At 31.4% G+C, this 17,283-nt stretch overlaps 2 protein-coding genes across 2 annotated transcripts; one reads left to right on the top strand and one right to left on the bottom strand.

Moving 5' to 3' along the window:
• Window positions 1–4,257: 4,257 nt before the first annotated feature.
• On the top strand, window positions 4,258–6,711 carry LOC121173691 (secreted RxLR effector protein 161-like). The gene is made up of 2 exons (XM_041010367.1): window positions 4,258–4,710; window positions 6,649–6,711. The coding sequence occupies exons 1-2, from the start codon at window positions 4,258–4,260 to the stop codon at window positions 6,709–6,711; spliced, it is 516 nt and encodes a 171-aa protein (XP_040866301.1).
• A 313-nt stretch (window positions 6,712–7,024) lies between these two features.
• Window positions 7,025–17,176, bottom strand: LOC121173690 (receptor-like protein 38). The gene is made up of 4 exons (XM_041010366.1): window positions 16,635–17,176; window positions 16,101–16,227; window positions 11,043–11,097; window positions 7,025–7,179 (listed from the first exon to the last, which is right to left on the bottom strand). Exons 1-4 carry the CDS (start codon window positions 17,174–17,176, stop codon window positions 7,025–7,027), a joined length of 879 nt encoding a protein of 292 aa, XP_040866300.1.
• Window positions 17,177–17,283: the final 107 nt, after the last annotated feature.

The following is a 17,283-nucleotide window of genomic DNA, read 5'->3' as shown; positions in this document are numbered from 1 at the left end:
TGATCTTTGCTGGACTTCCAATTCATGTCTTTTATTGGAATTAGAGATGAAAATTATATATTATAATAATAATAATAAATACCAATTACGTTTTGGAGAAAGCCATATACCATTACGTAACCGCAAGTTTCATGTTATGGAGAAAGTGCTACGCTCCTATTGTTAATTCCAACTTTGAAAAGCTGTCAGGTACCTTTATTGTAGGGAAGGATTCCTTTTCGAATTTCTATTTGCAAACCCCTTTCTGCTATTTCCAATCCCACTTGCCTATTTTTTTTTCTCGAAAATGATCATTAAACATGATTAAAGGATTGAAAGTTTATGTTCTATAATTAAATTAATGTGAATGTTTTGCAATTATTGGTAGCAGTAAATATATGTATATACTACATATTTGCTTGAACGTGTTAGAATGTAAAAACACAAATAAATGCAAATATTATTTTATGGCCTAGAATGGAATTAATGGAATGGCTATGAATTGTTAATAGCAATAAGTATGTGCAGGCCATATATATTTGGTTGGAATTAAATGTATGTTAAATTTTTTAGTCACCAAAGTGGCGAAATTTGTAAGGTTATTTAATTCCAAATTAATAATTATTTCAAATATTCATAGAATAATGGATGCTAAATTATATGATTGTTGGCTTATGGGTAATTGAAATTCATTGTTATAAGGCATTTATGGATCGCCCAAAGGTTGATTAGTTGTTCTTATAATTAATGAATATTATTGTAGGCAATTTGTGTGTATCATTAGTTTTATTTATATACCCAAAGGAAATAGATACTACTAATTGGTGCATATTTAATTGTCAAATAATGTTAAAATTTTATTAGCATCATCATGTTTGTATGTTGTGTGTTGGTGTGTCACCCAAAGGAGAACATCAATATACATTGATTTTTATCTGAGTAAATTATATGCATGACTTGTGTTTCATGTACCAAAATGCTTATGTGAAGTTTTATTATGCAGTACCTGTTCCCAACTCATTAAATTCTCATGTATCATCTGTACCAATTTTTAATGGGCTTAACTTCTCTGATTGGAATGAGCAAGTCCAATTTCATCTCGGTGTTTTGGATCTTGACCTTGCTATATTGGAAGAGAAGCCTGCTACTATTACTGATGCTAGTAGCAATGAACAGAAAGCTCATTATAAAGCTTGGGAAAGATCTAACAGACTCAGCCTAATGTTCATGAGAATGACTGTTGCAGACAGTATTAAGACAGCTCTCCCTAAAACCGATAGTGCTAAAGAGTTTATGGGGTTAGTGGGAGAGCGCTCTCAAACAGTTGATAAGTCTCTTGCTGGGACATTAATGAGTATACTAACCACCATGAAGTTTGATGGTTCACGTACTATGCATGAATATGTCATTGAGATGACAAACATTGCAGCAAGACTTAAGACCTTGGGAATGGCTGTGAATGAGAACTTCTTTGTTCAGTTTATTCTAAACTCATTACCGTCTGAGTATGGCCCGTTTCAAATGAGCTATAATACCATGAAAGATAAATGGAATGTGCATGAATTGCACAGTATGTTAGTTCAGGAAGAAACGAGGCTTAAGAATCAAGGAAGTCACTCAATCCATTATGTAAGCCACCGAGGGAATCAAGGAGCTGGAAAAAAATTTGTAAAGAAACATGATAAAGGCAAAGGACCATTAAAGATCAAGGACGGTCCTGTGTAAATCCAGAAGAAAGCATCAAAGAACAATAATTGTCATTTTTGTGGAAAATCTGGACACTTCCAGAAAGATTGCCCAAAGCGTAAGTCTTGGTTCGAAAAGAAAGGTGAGCTCAATGCTCTTGTATGTTTTGAATCAAACTTAACTGAAGTTCCCCATAATACATGGTGGATTGATTCTGGATGTACAACTCATGTTTCTAATACTATGCAGGGATTCCTTACAATCCAGACCATAAGCCCAAATGAGAAGTTTGTTTTCATGGGGAATAGAGTGAAAGCTCCAGTGGAAGCAGTCGGGACTTATCGTTTAAAACTCGACACTGGACATCATTTAGATTTACTGGAAACTCTTTATGTACCTAGTTTATCTAGGAATTTGGTTTCATTATCTAAACATGATATTACTGGATACTCTTTTAATTTTGGTAATGGATGTTTCAGTTTATTTAAGTATAATCATCTCATTGGTACTGGTGTTCTTTGCGATGGTTTATATAGATTGAAATTGGATGGTTTGTATGTTGAAACCGTTTTAACTCTGCATCATAATGTTGGCACTAAACGTAGTTTAGTGAATGAACGATCTGCTTTCTTGTGGCATAAACGTTTAGGTCACATTTCTAGAGAGAGGATAGAAAGATTAATAAAGAATGAAATTCTTCCTGATCTAGATTTTACGGATCTAAATATTTGTGTGGATTGTATCAAGGGAAAACAAACAAAACACACAAAGAAAGGAGCCACAAGAAGCACTCAGCTTCTTGAAATTGTGCATACAGATATTTGTGGACCTTTTGATGTTAGTTCTTTCGGAAGGGAAAAATACTTTATCACCTTTATTGATGATTATTCACGTTATGGTTATGTCTACTTACTGCATGAGAAATCTCAGGCAGTGAATGCTTTGGAAATTTACTTGAATGAAGTAGAAAGACAATTAGACAGAAAGGTGAAAATTATTAGATCTGATAGAGGTGGTGATTATTACGGAAGATATGATGAAACTGGGCAACACCCAGGTCCATTTGCTAAGCTCCTTCAGAAACGAGGCCTTTGTGCGCAATACACAATGTCTGGTACGCCACAACAAAATGGTGTATCAGAAAGGCGTAACAGAACTTTAATGGATATGGTTAGGAGTATGTTAATCAATTCAACCTTGCCCGTATCTTTGTGGATGTATGCTTTGAAAACTGTCATGTATTTGTTAAATAGGGTTCCTAGTAAGGCAGTTCCAAAGACACCTTTTGAACTGTGGACAAATAGGACACCTAGTATGAGGCACCTGCACGTTTGGGGTTGCCAGGCAGAAATAAGAATTTACAATTCGCAAGAAAGAAAATTGGATGCAAGAACAATCAGTGGATATTTCATTGGTTATCCAGAAAAGTCAAAGGGGTATATGTTTTATTGTCCTAATCATAGTATGAGAATTGTCGAAACTGGAAATGCAAGGTTCATTGAAAACGGTGAAATCAGTGGGAGTACAGTTCCACGAGAAGTGGAAATTAAAGAAGTTAGAGTGCAAGTCCCTTTAGCTTTTGCCTCTAGCAGTAAGGTGATTACTACTTCAGTTATTGCTACAAACAGTAATGAAGAAGTACAACACAATGATGAGCCCATGATACATAATGAACCCATTGTGGAAGAACCACATGAAGTAGCATTAAGGAAGTCTCAAAGAGAAAGAAGACCAGCTATTTCGAATGATTATGTGGTATACTTACATGAAACAGAAACAAACTTAAGCATTAATGATAATGATCCAGTTTCATTTTCACAGGCTGTAAGTTGTGATAATTCTGAGAAGTGGTTAAATGCCATGAAAGAAGAGATAGATTCCATGGAACATAATGGTGTTTGGGACCTTGTAGAATTACCAAAGGGTTGTAAGAGAGTTGGTTGTAAGTGGGTCTTCAAGACTAAACGTGACTCTCATGGCAACCTTGAACGTTACAAGGCTAGACTTGTTGCTAAGGGATTTACTCAGAAAGATGGCATTGATTATAAAGAGACGTTTTCACCAGTCTCACGAAAGGATTCTTTCAGGATTATCATGGCATTAGTAGCCCATTATGACTTGGAGCTACATCAGATGGATGTGAAAACTTCCTTTTTGAATGGAGATTTAGAGGAGGATGTTTATATGGACCAACCAATGGGATTCTCAGTTGAAGGGAAGGAACACATGGTGTGCAAATTAAAGAAATCAATATACGGTCTTAATCAAGCTTCTCGCCAATGGTATTTGAAATTTAATGATACCATTGTTTCCTTTGGATTTAAGGAAAACACTGTTGATCGGTGTGTATATTTGAAGGTCAGTGGGAGTAAGGTTATGTTTCTAGTCCTGTATGTTGATGATATAATGCTTGCAACTAATGATCTTGGTCTTCTTCATGAGACTAAGAAGTTTCTTTCTAGTAACTTTGAAATGAAGGATATGGGTGAGGCAAGCTATGTGATAGGGATAGAAATATTCCGAAATAGATCACAAGGATTATTAGGCTTGTCTCAAAAAGCATATATCAATAAAGTACTAGAGAGATTTAGGATGGAAAAGTGCTCAGCATCTCCCGTTCCAATTCAGAAAGGAGACAAATTTAGTCTCGCACAATGTCCTAAAAATGATCTGGAACGGAAGCAAATGGAAGCAATTCCGTATGCATCAGTTGTTAGGAGTATTATGTATGCTCAGACCTGCACTCGACCAGATATAAGCTTTGCAACCGGAATGTTGGAAAGATATCAAAGTAATCCAGGAATGGAACATTGGAAAGCTGCAAAGAAAGTTCTGAGATACTTACAGGGAACAAAAGACCACATGCTTACATATAAGAGGTCTGATCACCTAGAGGTGATTGGATATTCAGACTCAGACTTTGCTGGATGTGTGGATACAAGAAAATCCACTCTTGGCTTTGTATTTCTCTTAGCCGGAGGAGCAATATCATGGAAGAGTGCAAAACAATCAGTTGTTGCTGCATCCACCATGGAAACTGAATTTGTAGCATGTTTTGAGGCTACAATTCAGGCTAATTGGCTGCGGAACTTTATTTCAGGGCTTGGAATTGTCGACAGTATTGCTAGGCCGCTGAAAATGTATTGTGATAACTTCGCAGCAGTATTCTTTTCTAAGAACGACAAGTACTCTACGGGTGCTAAGCATATGGAATTGAAGTACTTTGCCGTGAAAGAAGAAGTTCAGAAACAAAGAGTGTCAATAGAACATATTAGCACAAAGCTTATGATAGCTGACCCTTTGACAAAGGGATTACCGCCCAAGACATTTATAGAACATGTTGAAAGTATGGGCATTATTGTTATTGATGATCATTAAGTGTAATTTACCTTATGTAATTTTGCTGACACTCTGAGCTCAATTATGATATGTTTCTGATTACCTGTTCTCTATGTTTGCATGCATGTTTGTGTTAAAGTAATGTTAACAGGTTTTGTCTTGAATGAAGACATTATGTTGGACCAATTATGTACTCCTAACTAATGGTCATATTAAGGAGAAGACTAATTTGTAGTACATGGAAGGGACTATGTCGATTAGATGATGTACAACCGCCATGACTCGAATTGGTTCCTATTCTTAATCATGAAATTATGATGTACCCAATGTATAAAACAATTTAGTCAACTTTTAATGCGCATTATGTTAGTTAATCTATTTATTTATTTAGTCCATAATGTTTATTAATGTCACATGAGCCAAGTGGGAGAATGTTAGAATTAATGTCTCATGTGAGAGGCATATGACTTAGTAGGGACTAATAAATAAATAATTAACGATTAAGGGCTAAATTGTAATTGGGCTTAATAGGAGAAGTTTCTAGGTTAACTGCTACTTGATGGGAGTAGTGGTTATAAAAGGGGCTTAATACCCACTAACGTGAAATAAGGTCCCCTTCCTGACCAGAAAGTGCTCTTTTCTCACCCATAGTCATCACGAACGGAGAGAGACAGAAAAGAAAGGCCAAAGGAAGTGAAATCCTATTTCTCTCAAGATCAAGGAAATCAAAGTGCACCAGAGAGAAGTTCCTATGGAGAAAGGTACACATCATTATCTATTATTCTTTATTGATTGTTTGTGAGAACCATAAATTTCAAAATCCTGTTGGTTTTCTATAATTGTTAGTCTAGAAAACCCTCAAGAATTTTTACAAGATATAGCTCCTAAAGATTAAGGCTAATGTTTAACAACACTTGAAATGTTGAGGATGTCAGCATATTGGTGATCATTATCTGAAAGACTACAATCCACTAACCTCAACTCTCTTAAGTTTTGAATAGCTGCTTGGTGATCATTTGTAGCCAGTTACGAGAGGAGTCAAGATCATGCAAAGAATTAAAGTCAAGATTTGTTAGGGAAGAGGGATTAGACAACCTTTCTGCATCCTTAGATTTGAGATCAAAGTTGCCAACAAGTCTAAGAGTGTGCAAATAGGAAGATTCCGAACCTGGAAAGGGAGTGTGATAGCAATTCAGACATACAGGAACATGAAGAGCATAATAGCGACAGGGAATTGGACCATAGCAGGCCCAGATGGAATACCAGAAAACCCACACGCTTCTGGGACTTTATTTGAAGCTACTAAGCAAGCACTAAATCCATTCTGTTATCCCCACTACCTATTTCACTATCCTTCCCATTTAGTTAGTTACTGTAATAAAAGAATATATACATTCTGTTATGAATTTGTTATTAGACCTACAGGCCAAAGTTAGTTACATCTTTGGTATAGAAGTTTATGTATAAATAAGGAAGTATGAATGAGAAGAGTACACAGAAAAAATTTATCCAATTTACCTTAGTATTCTTGTTTTGTTTTTTTTTTTCATTTCCAGCATTATTCTGAGTGTTGGAACCTATCAGAGTGCTCCAGAAGATGAATTTCCAGTAAGATCAATATACTTCAACTTTCAACTTTGACAGATTTCCAAGTTGTTAAGGGAGTTCACCATGGAGATCATTAGTACTCAGATCCAGATACTTTAAATGTATAAGCTTTCCAGGTTGATAAGGGATTTGTCCTTGGAGATCATTACCCCTGAGATCAAGATATCGTAAATGTGTAAGATTTCCAAGTTGGTGAGGGATTTCTCCATAAAGAAGATTGTCACCTAGATCCTAATACCGTAAATGTGAAAGCTTTTCAAGTTCAGAAGGAATGCTCCAAATGTTTAATATTTTGCAAGGCAACCAATGAAGAAATATTGTTTGCATCTTTCAAATATTGTGTATTCTGACCACGGAGATCATGGATTCTTACATGACCTTTTTCATTGTTGTATTGAATGCCTTTCAATTTTCAACAATCACTGTTTCTGTCGTCGTCACTCCATGTAGACAAAATGCCAGGTTCAACTAGGATGCCTTGCTTGAATTTGAGCAGTGCTTGTCTCTCCATCTCTATGCACTTTATTTCTACACCATTGGAAAGCCAGTTGAATCCAAGAATGGAACCTGAAGCACGCAATAAAAGCAGCACAAGTGCATACATTAGTTTTGGAAAACAACTATTGGTCATTATATTTTTGCTGATATGAAACAACTCAATAAAATGAAGATCAGGAACAGTGATGATAGTACGACTATATGAATATGTTGTTAATTCTTGTTCAAAGACAAGAAAACAAACTAAGTTTTTCAAAAGTAAAATTAGCATTCATTGGGTGAATTTCATTTACAGATCCCTTGTCTATCTTCATGATAATTGTGAGATAAATTCATAAAATGTGATAAGACCAGCAACCTAACACTAGCTTGATGCAAATTTTAATGCTCTGCTTGCATCTTTTGGCGAAGCAAAAGTGCAAGTACACAAGGGGTCTAACACAAGGGTGCAAATATATTGATAGTTAGTAGGAACAAATAGGATATCTTGCATTCTTCTTCTCATGCACAAATTTGATTCACAGTAAGTATAGCTGCACTAGGAGACTATAGTAGAAAGCATTGTTGAGGATGAAATATGAAGTGGTCAAATTTTAGATATCACAGATCCAAGCACAATAATGAAAAATAAACAGCATTACAAATATATTATCAAATAAAATACAACAACATCATACTAAGTTTCTGGAAACAAGATTTTGCGGTTCATTACTTAAATACAAAGCATTGTAAACTCCTATACTAAAGAAATATCTCCCACTTGTAGCTGCCAACAATGATTTCTTCTCTGATCAGAAGCGTGCAGCACATTTGCAACAATCAACATTTTTTTGTACAGAAATTAATGTGGTGGATTACAAGATATAGACATAAATATATTTGTTTATATAAAATCAGTATTTTTTTATCTTATTTTTCTTATCTTTTAATTTTATTTCCTTTATATTTTATCTTTATCATCTTTTAATTTAAATCTTTTATTTTCATCTTTAAATCTTTATCTTATCTATTATATTTTTTTATATTTATTTTAATTTATTATTTTTAAATTGGATTTACATTAATCTAAGTACAAACGAAGTCCCTGTGGATTCGACACTCGAACTTCTCATTATTTTACTACTTGACAAATTTGGTATATTTGCCAAAGAGTTAATAGTGGATTACAAGTTAAATCCAATCAAATCATAGAAAGTCCCTGGAAACAGGATTTTGCAATTCATTACTTAAATACAAAATATTGTAAACTGTAATACTAAAAAATATCTTGCACTTATCAGCATTTTTTTCGTACAACAACTAATGTGGTGTATTCCAAGATATAAACAGAATTATATTTGTTTATATAAAATTGAAAATAGAAGTATATACATGCAGGGACCATGGCCCCCAAGTTTTTCACAAAGTGTATTTAAAATACCATGTTAAAAGAATTACGGTCCCCTTAAAATTTATGGAAAAAATATTGAAAAATAATACATGCCATGTTAGTTGACACTTAGGGAGACAAAAGGAAAAAAGAAAGAGAAGTGAAGGTATAATAGGTAATATAATGTGATAGTGTGATAGTATAAAGTGAGAAAAAAAGAAATTAAAGATAATAATAAAGTATTTGTAATGAGGAAGTGTACATATATAATTATCGAAAATCATTTTATATATCTAATTACTTTTTTTCTTTTTTGATATATTACTTTTATTTATATATTTAAAAAATAAATAACTAATTCATCAAAATCAATAAAAATAATCAAGTTAACTATTTTAATTAAAAATGTCATAAATTAAAATTTTATTCTAGAAATACGCATATATTTAAATAATTTAAGTAGTAGTTATATTTGATAATATTACTGAATAATTTTTTTCACCTATAAGATTGACTTAAATTGTTAATAAATCAATAAATATATCCACTTTTGTATGAAATGATTGATTGTCTAATTTGTAAACTTCACAATAAAGAGCATAAAAGAAATGCATCTATTTGTTTCTTCTATAAATCTATAATTAATATATTTGAAAGAGTTTATGTTTGTAATAATTAGGAAGAAAAAAATGTATCTATTTATTTTTCATATAAATGTTACAATTAATTAGATAGTAATGTGTTTGTGGTTGATATAGTTGTATAGTTTTTTATAAAAAATATTAAGTTTTTTTATTCAAATATTAACTTTAAGTTTATTATTTTTTTGTTAGTAAAAGAGATTCAAATTTATCATTTGTCTCCTTCCTTCATTATTTAATCATAAAGTCGATCTTATACCTAAAAAAATATTATATATATATATATATATATATATATATATATATATATATTAAATAATTTGCTTCTCATTTTTGCTTCATATCTTATTTGTTCCTAATATTTGGAAAGAATAATGAAATGTCCATTTAATATTTAAAAACATCATTTGTGATGATTGAACAACAAAGTACATTTCAAAATCAAATTTAAGTTTTATGCTGTTAAAAACTGCAAAACTTTCTCTCTCTCAATTTCCAAGGCTTTTGGAGCCACTCAAGACAGAGTTTCCTATTTTGAGATACGTCCGATTTTTTTTCATTTGTTTCTACCAGCCGTTGAGTTTCAACTTATTTACTATTTTCATATGCACTGCCAAAATCCCAAAACATTTGCATCTCATTGGTCTGCACACCCATTTTTTCTAATACAATTTAAATGATCTCATCTAAGAGCGTAATTATGTTAAACTGCTGCTTCAATGGCAAGGCAATTGCAAAGAGAATCTGACAGGACATGTACGTATATCATTTGGTGGAACACATGACATGAAAGGTCTGCAAGAGTTTTTACTTTACATGAGAGTTTTTAGAAGCCGAGACTATGATTGACTTGGAGCTTCAACTGTAGGTAAGGCAAGATATCAGGAATTGATGTCAAGAATTGCTATAATTACTATAATTCTCATTTAAAATAAAAGTAAAAACAATTTTATCATTAATGTCGCTTAAAAATTCAAAATCAGACGAAATATGTTTTCCCTAGTCTTATCTCAACAAGATCTGGAAAGGCCAGAATAATCAAACGATTTGTGCAAGAAGGGGGAATATGCTTCTTGATTATGGGTTCTCAAACCAGTCCTAAAAGAAATTAGGTTTAGGTGAATGAAGAAGAATGTAAAAGATAGGATTGTGTAAAAGACAAAGGTTTGAAATGTAAATGAAAACAAGAAATCAAAGTGGTAAAAAAAAGACAATGAAGGAAAATAATAAAGGCTGAAATTAAATGTAAAAGATAAAATATAAGATATAATAAGTTTGTATTTGATTGATTATCTTCCTAAAATATGGAGCACAAGAAATTAGATACATCTTAAAGTTAATAGACAGTTTATATAAAGTTGTAGGGATCCTTCTATTAGATCATGACTTACAATTACTACTTACTTTTTCTGGTCATGATTCGAAATCTCCAACAACTCCCCACAATACATTTTGAATTCCAAAATGATGAACCATTATATTTTCTTATGATGATTCTATGCACTACACATTGACTTGATCTCGTGACAATCTTAACTAAGTTATCAATAATTTATCCATCAATATATATTTTTTTCCATTGACAATTACCGACCATTCAATTGCAATCATGCCTAATAATCCTTAATGACCATGTGTCTAAGAAAGACTTTACGAAAAGAAACAAAATTTATTTGGATGATCTCGATATTTTAAAAGAAATTAGTCATGCTGATGCTTAAATAAAAATGAGGCTGAGTTAAATACTCATTTGTTCTTTTCTTGCCAGAAATCTCTCCAAGTTTGGACTCACATTCGTGATTTGGTTCCTTTTCGTAGGCGTTTCATTACTTTGTAGCGCTTTACTGATTCTTTAATTAGGGACAGATCCATATCAGGTATTCAAGAAAAATTTCGTTGTCTGGCTATAACAATTCAATTACAGTCTATTGCATCTGACTGTGTAGGAACAAACTGATTTTGAAGATTATCAATTTTCTGTAATAGAAATTATTAGCAAGATTAAGTTTCTTATGTATAGACAAGCGCATCTGTTGCATTTGTTTTAACATCTTGATATAAGTCTTCTTGCATTAGGGAGACTTTTGATTTTCTCTAGCTGCGGGTATGCCCAGTTTATTGTTGTATCATTTTGGGTTTAATATAATTTACATTTTTTCACAAAAAAAAAAATACCATTTGTCACTCCATTAAAGGTGTCTATTAAAAACAGCAATTACCAACCATATTATTCATCGCATTCAATTAATATGCCAAAATTATTGCTTGGTTACAATTTATTTAGACAGATATTATAGGTTCTACTGCTCCAATGCCGTTTGTGATCTGTATGATGTTCAAAAGGAATTAGTCCGTTGCTATCAACTAGCAAATTTCGTTGGTGACAGGAAAAAAAATACCATGCATTTCCCACTCCATTAAAAGTGTCTTAATAAAAACAGCAATTACCTATCATATTATTCATAGTATTAAATTCATAATGCCAAAAGTATTGCTTTATTGTAATTTATTTGGACATAAATTATAGGTTCTACTGCTCCAATGCGCCTGTTCCCTCTATTGAGGCTTTCTAGGAATACCTTTATTCGAAATACAGAAAACCGTTTTGCTTGACCATTAAGAATAAACAAGAACATAAAGAAATAATAGAAAAATTTCTGCAAACCCAGAAATCAGAAGCAATACATCACCTCTCAAGTATACAGAGAACCTCCCAATTAAATGTACTTGCAGAACAATAACTATCAATCTGTATTCTGGATATCAGTCGACTTCAGCATTTTTAGTGTTTGAAGTATGCATTTTAATTAGATTTCCCTCATTTTAATTTGACATCTGATAAAGTTTAATGATACATTAAAAAATAAAAACTTCAGAATCTTTAGTCATAAATTGTCAAGCATTCTTGAAAAAACTCCACTTTTGATAGGCATGAACAAGAAATAATGAATAGTTCATATGAAACGTATCAATATAGTTTTCTAATTATCAAACTGAATTAATATTGTTCAGAGAAACTAGAACAGAATTAGTAAGGAAAAGAATGTGACAAAGTATTTAGTTTATTAATTTTATTTATTCAAATTAATTTATTCAGTGTTATTTAATTTCAGTTTACTACTTGCTAAAACTGATTATCCGCCTTTGCTGAAGTTGGAAGGTTTAAAAATTACAAAATACATTTTAAAGAGAAAAATTAAAACGATAAAATAGATGTACAAAGTAGAAAAACCAAATAAATCGTGTTTGCAAAGAGTTCCAAATTAATTCAAATGAAAATTCTGGGCAGAACCTCGAGATAATAATGAAAGAGTTAGGAAATGAATGTTGGTTTGCGCGAGGGATGGGTTGTTGAAGTGTATGTTTCGTTGAGTGTTAATAAAATTGATTTTAAAATGATATAATTTATATTTGTATATTTTATTATAAAATTAAATTAGGAGTAAAATTTATTATAAAATTTTGGATCCAATACTGAAATTATTTAAAGATATTTTAACTTAGAATCAATTATGAAATTAAAATCAATTTTATATTCTTCTTTAATTTTCCAACGTCAACCAAACACATAAGAAATCTCAAAACTGTTGATCAAGGATATTTTTTTCTTTTAAAATTTATCATTTGGAGATACAATTTAAGTTGATATTCTCAAAGGAAATAAGTCATAATAAATGATGCAACTTCTAAATTAGAAGTAGTGACATTTGTTATGATTTTTTTTTTCCCATTAAAGTTGTAAGAAATTTTACAGACTTTCATTTTTATTTTTTTAAAATATGATTTTAAAGTTGTAAAATTTGTTTTTCATAGACTTTAAAGTCATAAACTTTTTTTATTGAATTCGTAACTTATTTTATGACTTCAATTTATTTTACACCTAATGTATTTTTTTAAATCATAAATAATTTTTTTATTTTGGTTATTTGATAAATTAATGTTTTTTAGTTTTATTTAATATTTGTATATGATTTTATTTAATATTTTTGTATTTTTTTCATTTTATTTAATGTATTTAATATTTTTAAATAATTTTTACTATTGTTAAGAATTATTATTTATTTTTTAAATTAAAAAATAATAGAAAATACCTAATTTTAAATAATAAAAAATTAAAATGTACTACATATTTCTACTACATAGAAAATACCTAAATTTAAGTGGGCACGGATTAATATTTTTCATTATATATATGTGTGTTATTCATTACTTATTGGAGTTAACTCATTTAATATTTCATTCCACTTAACTAATTACTAAAATGGATCATCCTCATCCGATCCATTCAAGGTGTACAAAATGCTCTTTGTTACACAATCAAGGATCTGATTATGATTGATTTTAATTACTCAGTCAAGGATTTGATTCTGATATATTTTGATTATTCACTCAACTCTTTGATATGATTTTAATTATTGTCAAATATTGTAATTAGCTTAAATAAGAATACCTACTTGATATAGGAAAGATAGTTGTCTAGTTTCTAGAAATTTAACTTATTTCTCTCCTAATGCTATGTAATTGACAATGTATTCACTTGTATATATTTTGCCTCTCGATCAATAAAATACAAGCCAGAGGTTTACTTTCATGATGTGATTTCACTTATAGTAAGTTGGTATTCTAAATGAAATAAAAAAAATCAGATAAATCATGTTTGGGGAAATGTGTTCCGAGTGAATTAATTAGAATGGCGTGATGAGAGGATTGGAAAATGAACGTTCGTTTTTGAGTGATGGATGGGTTGTTGAAGTCTCCAAGCTGCTGGGACAGCTATCAATGCTTAATTTTTCATATCATCTTTTTATTTTTGCTGTAAATATTAATGTTTGGTTCCCTTATAGTAAGGGCACGTAAACAGTTTTGAGTAGAATATGGAATCATGGATGTGGTGTTTCCTTCTCTGTTCCCATTTGCTCTTCCTTTATTTTTCACCCTCTCATTCCTTATGCCACCCTCATGACACCTCTGACTTGCTCCAGTTCAAATAAATCTCTTGTTTGGTAAGACACTTTAAAGAAAAAATGTTCTAATACTTAAAGTAAAATAAACCCAAAAGCTACTAAAATAAATTTGTGTCAAACAAAACTCAGCCAAACTGGTTTTTAAGTTAGTGAAAGAAGCTTATAAGCTCTCTAAAGTGTCTTACCAAACAAGAGATTGTGAATAACATTTTAGTAACTTTCTTTTTATCCATGCCAATTTAATTACAATATCGTCAAACTTTATGTGAGACCTGAAATACATAAATTAAGTTTTATGATGTGTTATGGTTTGCTTTAAAATATGGTACAAGGTTTATCAGAGACCGGCTTATAAGTAAAAATTAAATTTGTCATAAAGGGAGTAAAATGGAAAATAATTAATTGCTTAATTAGAATTAAATTAGAATAACCTGTGCAGATCTCATACTTTGTCCTCTATTTTTTCGCCACTTTCATTATCAATATTTTGTTTAATTTGCATTAATGTTTTAATTTTTCCAACTTTGTATAATCTAAAAAGTATAAAAATGATGATTACGACTTTCAGCCTCCAGTTCCTTTAATGGAAGAAGTGAGAAAATTTTGATGCGATATCAGTAGGTTTCATGGGCAGTGACCTAGCTTGTAAAAGAATGGTTGGGCCATGAACATTCAAAAATACCCTTAATTGATCTTTAGCTCAGCATTTTGTATAATACGTTAATTAATTTTTTAAAATTATGATTACTATCAATTAATTAATTCTTAAAATTGTTAAACAAAATACATTTTGTTTAGTTGTTGACATTTTTATAAGACTAAAATATTTTTTTAATTCTCATAAATATTAAAATATTCAAAATTTATTGATAAAATTTCGGTATATTTTTCATCCTCGTAAAATTAAAATGTCATATTTTTCTTGAAGCAAGATTGAACATTCAAATTTAGGCGAACCAAAAGTGCATGTACTGAAGGGGTCTAACACAAGGATACAAATATATTGGAAGTAACTAGGAAACAAATAGGGTATCTTGCAATCTTCTTCTCATGCACAAATTTGATTCACAGTAAGTATAGCTGAACTAGGAGAATATAGCAGAAAGCATCGATGAAGATGAAATATGAAGTGGTCAAATTTTATTTAGATTTCGCAGATGTAAGCACATTAATGAAAAATAAACAGCATTACAAATATATTATACAATAAAATACAACAATATCATAGCAAGTTTCCGGAAACAAGATTTTGCAGTTCATTACTTAAATACAAAACATTAATTGTAAACTCATATACTAAAGAAATATTTCGCACTTGTAGCAGCCAATAATGCTTTCTTCTCTGATCAGAAGCACGCAGCACATCTGCAACAAACAGCATTTTTTTGCACAAAAATTAATGTGGTGGATTAAAAGATATAGACAGAATTTTATTTGTTAAATAAAATTGAAAATGGAAGTATACATGCAGGGGCCATGGCCCCAAGTTTTTCACAAAGTGTATTTAAAATACCATGTAAAAAGAATTACGGTCGATTCCCTTAAAATTTATGAAAAAATATTTAAAATAATACATGTAGTTAACACTTACGGGGAGAAAAAAAAGAAGAGAAACGTGTAAGTATAATAAATAATATAATGTGATAGTGTGATGGTAAAAAGTGAGATAAAAATAAATTAAAGGTAATAATAAAGTATTTCTAATGTTGAAGTGCACATATATAATTATACAAAATCATTTTATATATGTAATTATTTTTTCATTTCTCATAGATTACCTCTATTCACATAGCACTGTAGTTAAAATAATAATTATTAGAGTAGCAGCAATAGATTTGTCAAGTTGGGGTGAAGAAATAAATTATTAACTTCTAACAATTGGTTTACAGTCAATATGAGCTTTATGTTCGAAATACATATCGTCTTTTTTTTTTTATCAGTAAAGCAATTCTTGATATATGTAAAACAAAGTCAGAACATAAAGCATGAACTTGACAAATAAAATCTAGAACATACCTTTTCTGCCTTGGAGCGATCAGCAACACTTCCCACATTCACCATAAGCATACATATACATAGTCTGTTAATCTGTTCAGAAACCTGATGTAAGCAATTCTCCAAGGACGCCACAATAGTAATGGCCCTAATAAGCCCCAAAATCCAGTGAAGTATCCAATCCCCAAGCTCATGTATAATCCCTCGTAGAAAACAGAATCATCACCTTTGACTGGTGGTTCTTGATGCTCTTTTGTTGTCTGATCTCCATCCCCAGGGCAAGTTTTGTTAAGTTGTTCGCCACAAAGATCAATATTTCCTTCAAAACTAGAGGCTTCAAAGGTTTCAAAATGTCTTCCTGATGGGTTTCTTCCAGAAAGAGAGTTGTGTGACAAGTCTAATTTTCCCAAATCATCAATTTCAGAAAGAGATTAAGGAATTCTCCCAGAGATGTGATTTCTTGACAAGTCAAGTGATTCTAGTGAACTTATATTCCCAATGTGAGAAGGAATTTCTCCACTCAAATTGTTTCTTGATAGATTCAAAGAAACTAACCCAAGCAAATATCCGACCTCTTTTGGTATTTCACCCATTAAATTGTTACTAGAAAGATCAATGCTTTTGAGCTCTAACTCTGGATCCTTGAACCCCCGTTCCACACCTTTCCACATCCATGTTATGTCTAGCGTATAACCTCCCAATGTGTAACCATAAATTCCAAAGGAAGTCTTATCATTCCAATATATATCAGATATAATGTCACTTGAGTTGATGCTCTGTTCAGACAATGCAGTCAAATTCTTTAAGCATGATGGAATTCCACTTGACAAGTTATTTCTTGAAAGATCCAACAATTGAATACGCTTCAAATAACAGAGATGAATGGGTAGATTTCCTGAGAGGTGATTTCCTCGCATGTTCAAGATTATCAATTGATGCATACTTTCTCCAATCCATGATGGTATTGGACCCGACAACATATTTTCACTCAGGTCCAGCATAAATAAACTGCTGCAATTCTTCAAAGAAGAAGGCAACTCACCCATTAAACCATTGTTTCGTAAAACCAAGGCTTCCATATTAACAAGGGCGCCCATGGACATAGGAATCTTCCCTGACAATTTATTGTTGCTTAAATCAAGAAACACTAATTGCTTTACTGATTTCCAACAATCTGGGAGTTGCCCCTTTATTTGATTGTGTG

This window comes from Glycine max, chromosome 16 (assembly GCF_000004515.6).
Source record: "Glycine max cultivar Williams 82 chromosome 16, Glycine_max_v4.0, whole genome shotgun sequence".
Taxonomy (NCBI): domain Eukaryota; kingdom Viridiplantae; phylum Streptophyta; class Magnoliopsida; order Fabales; family Fabaceae; genus Glycine; species Glycine max.
This window is presented reverse-complemented; position numbering and strand designations above follow the sequence as displayed.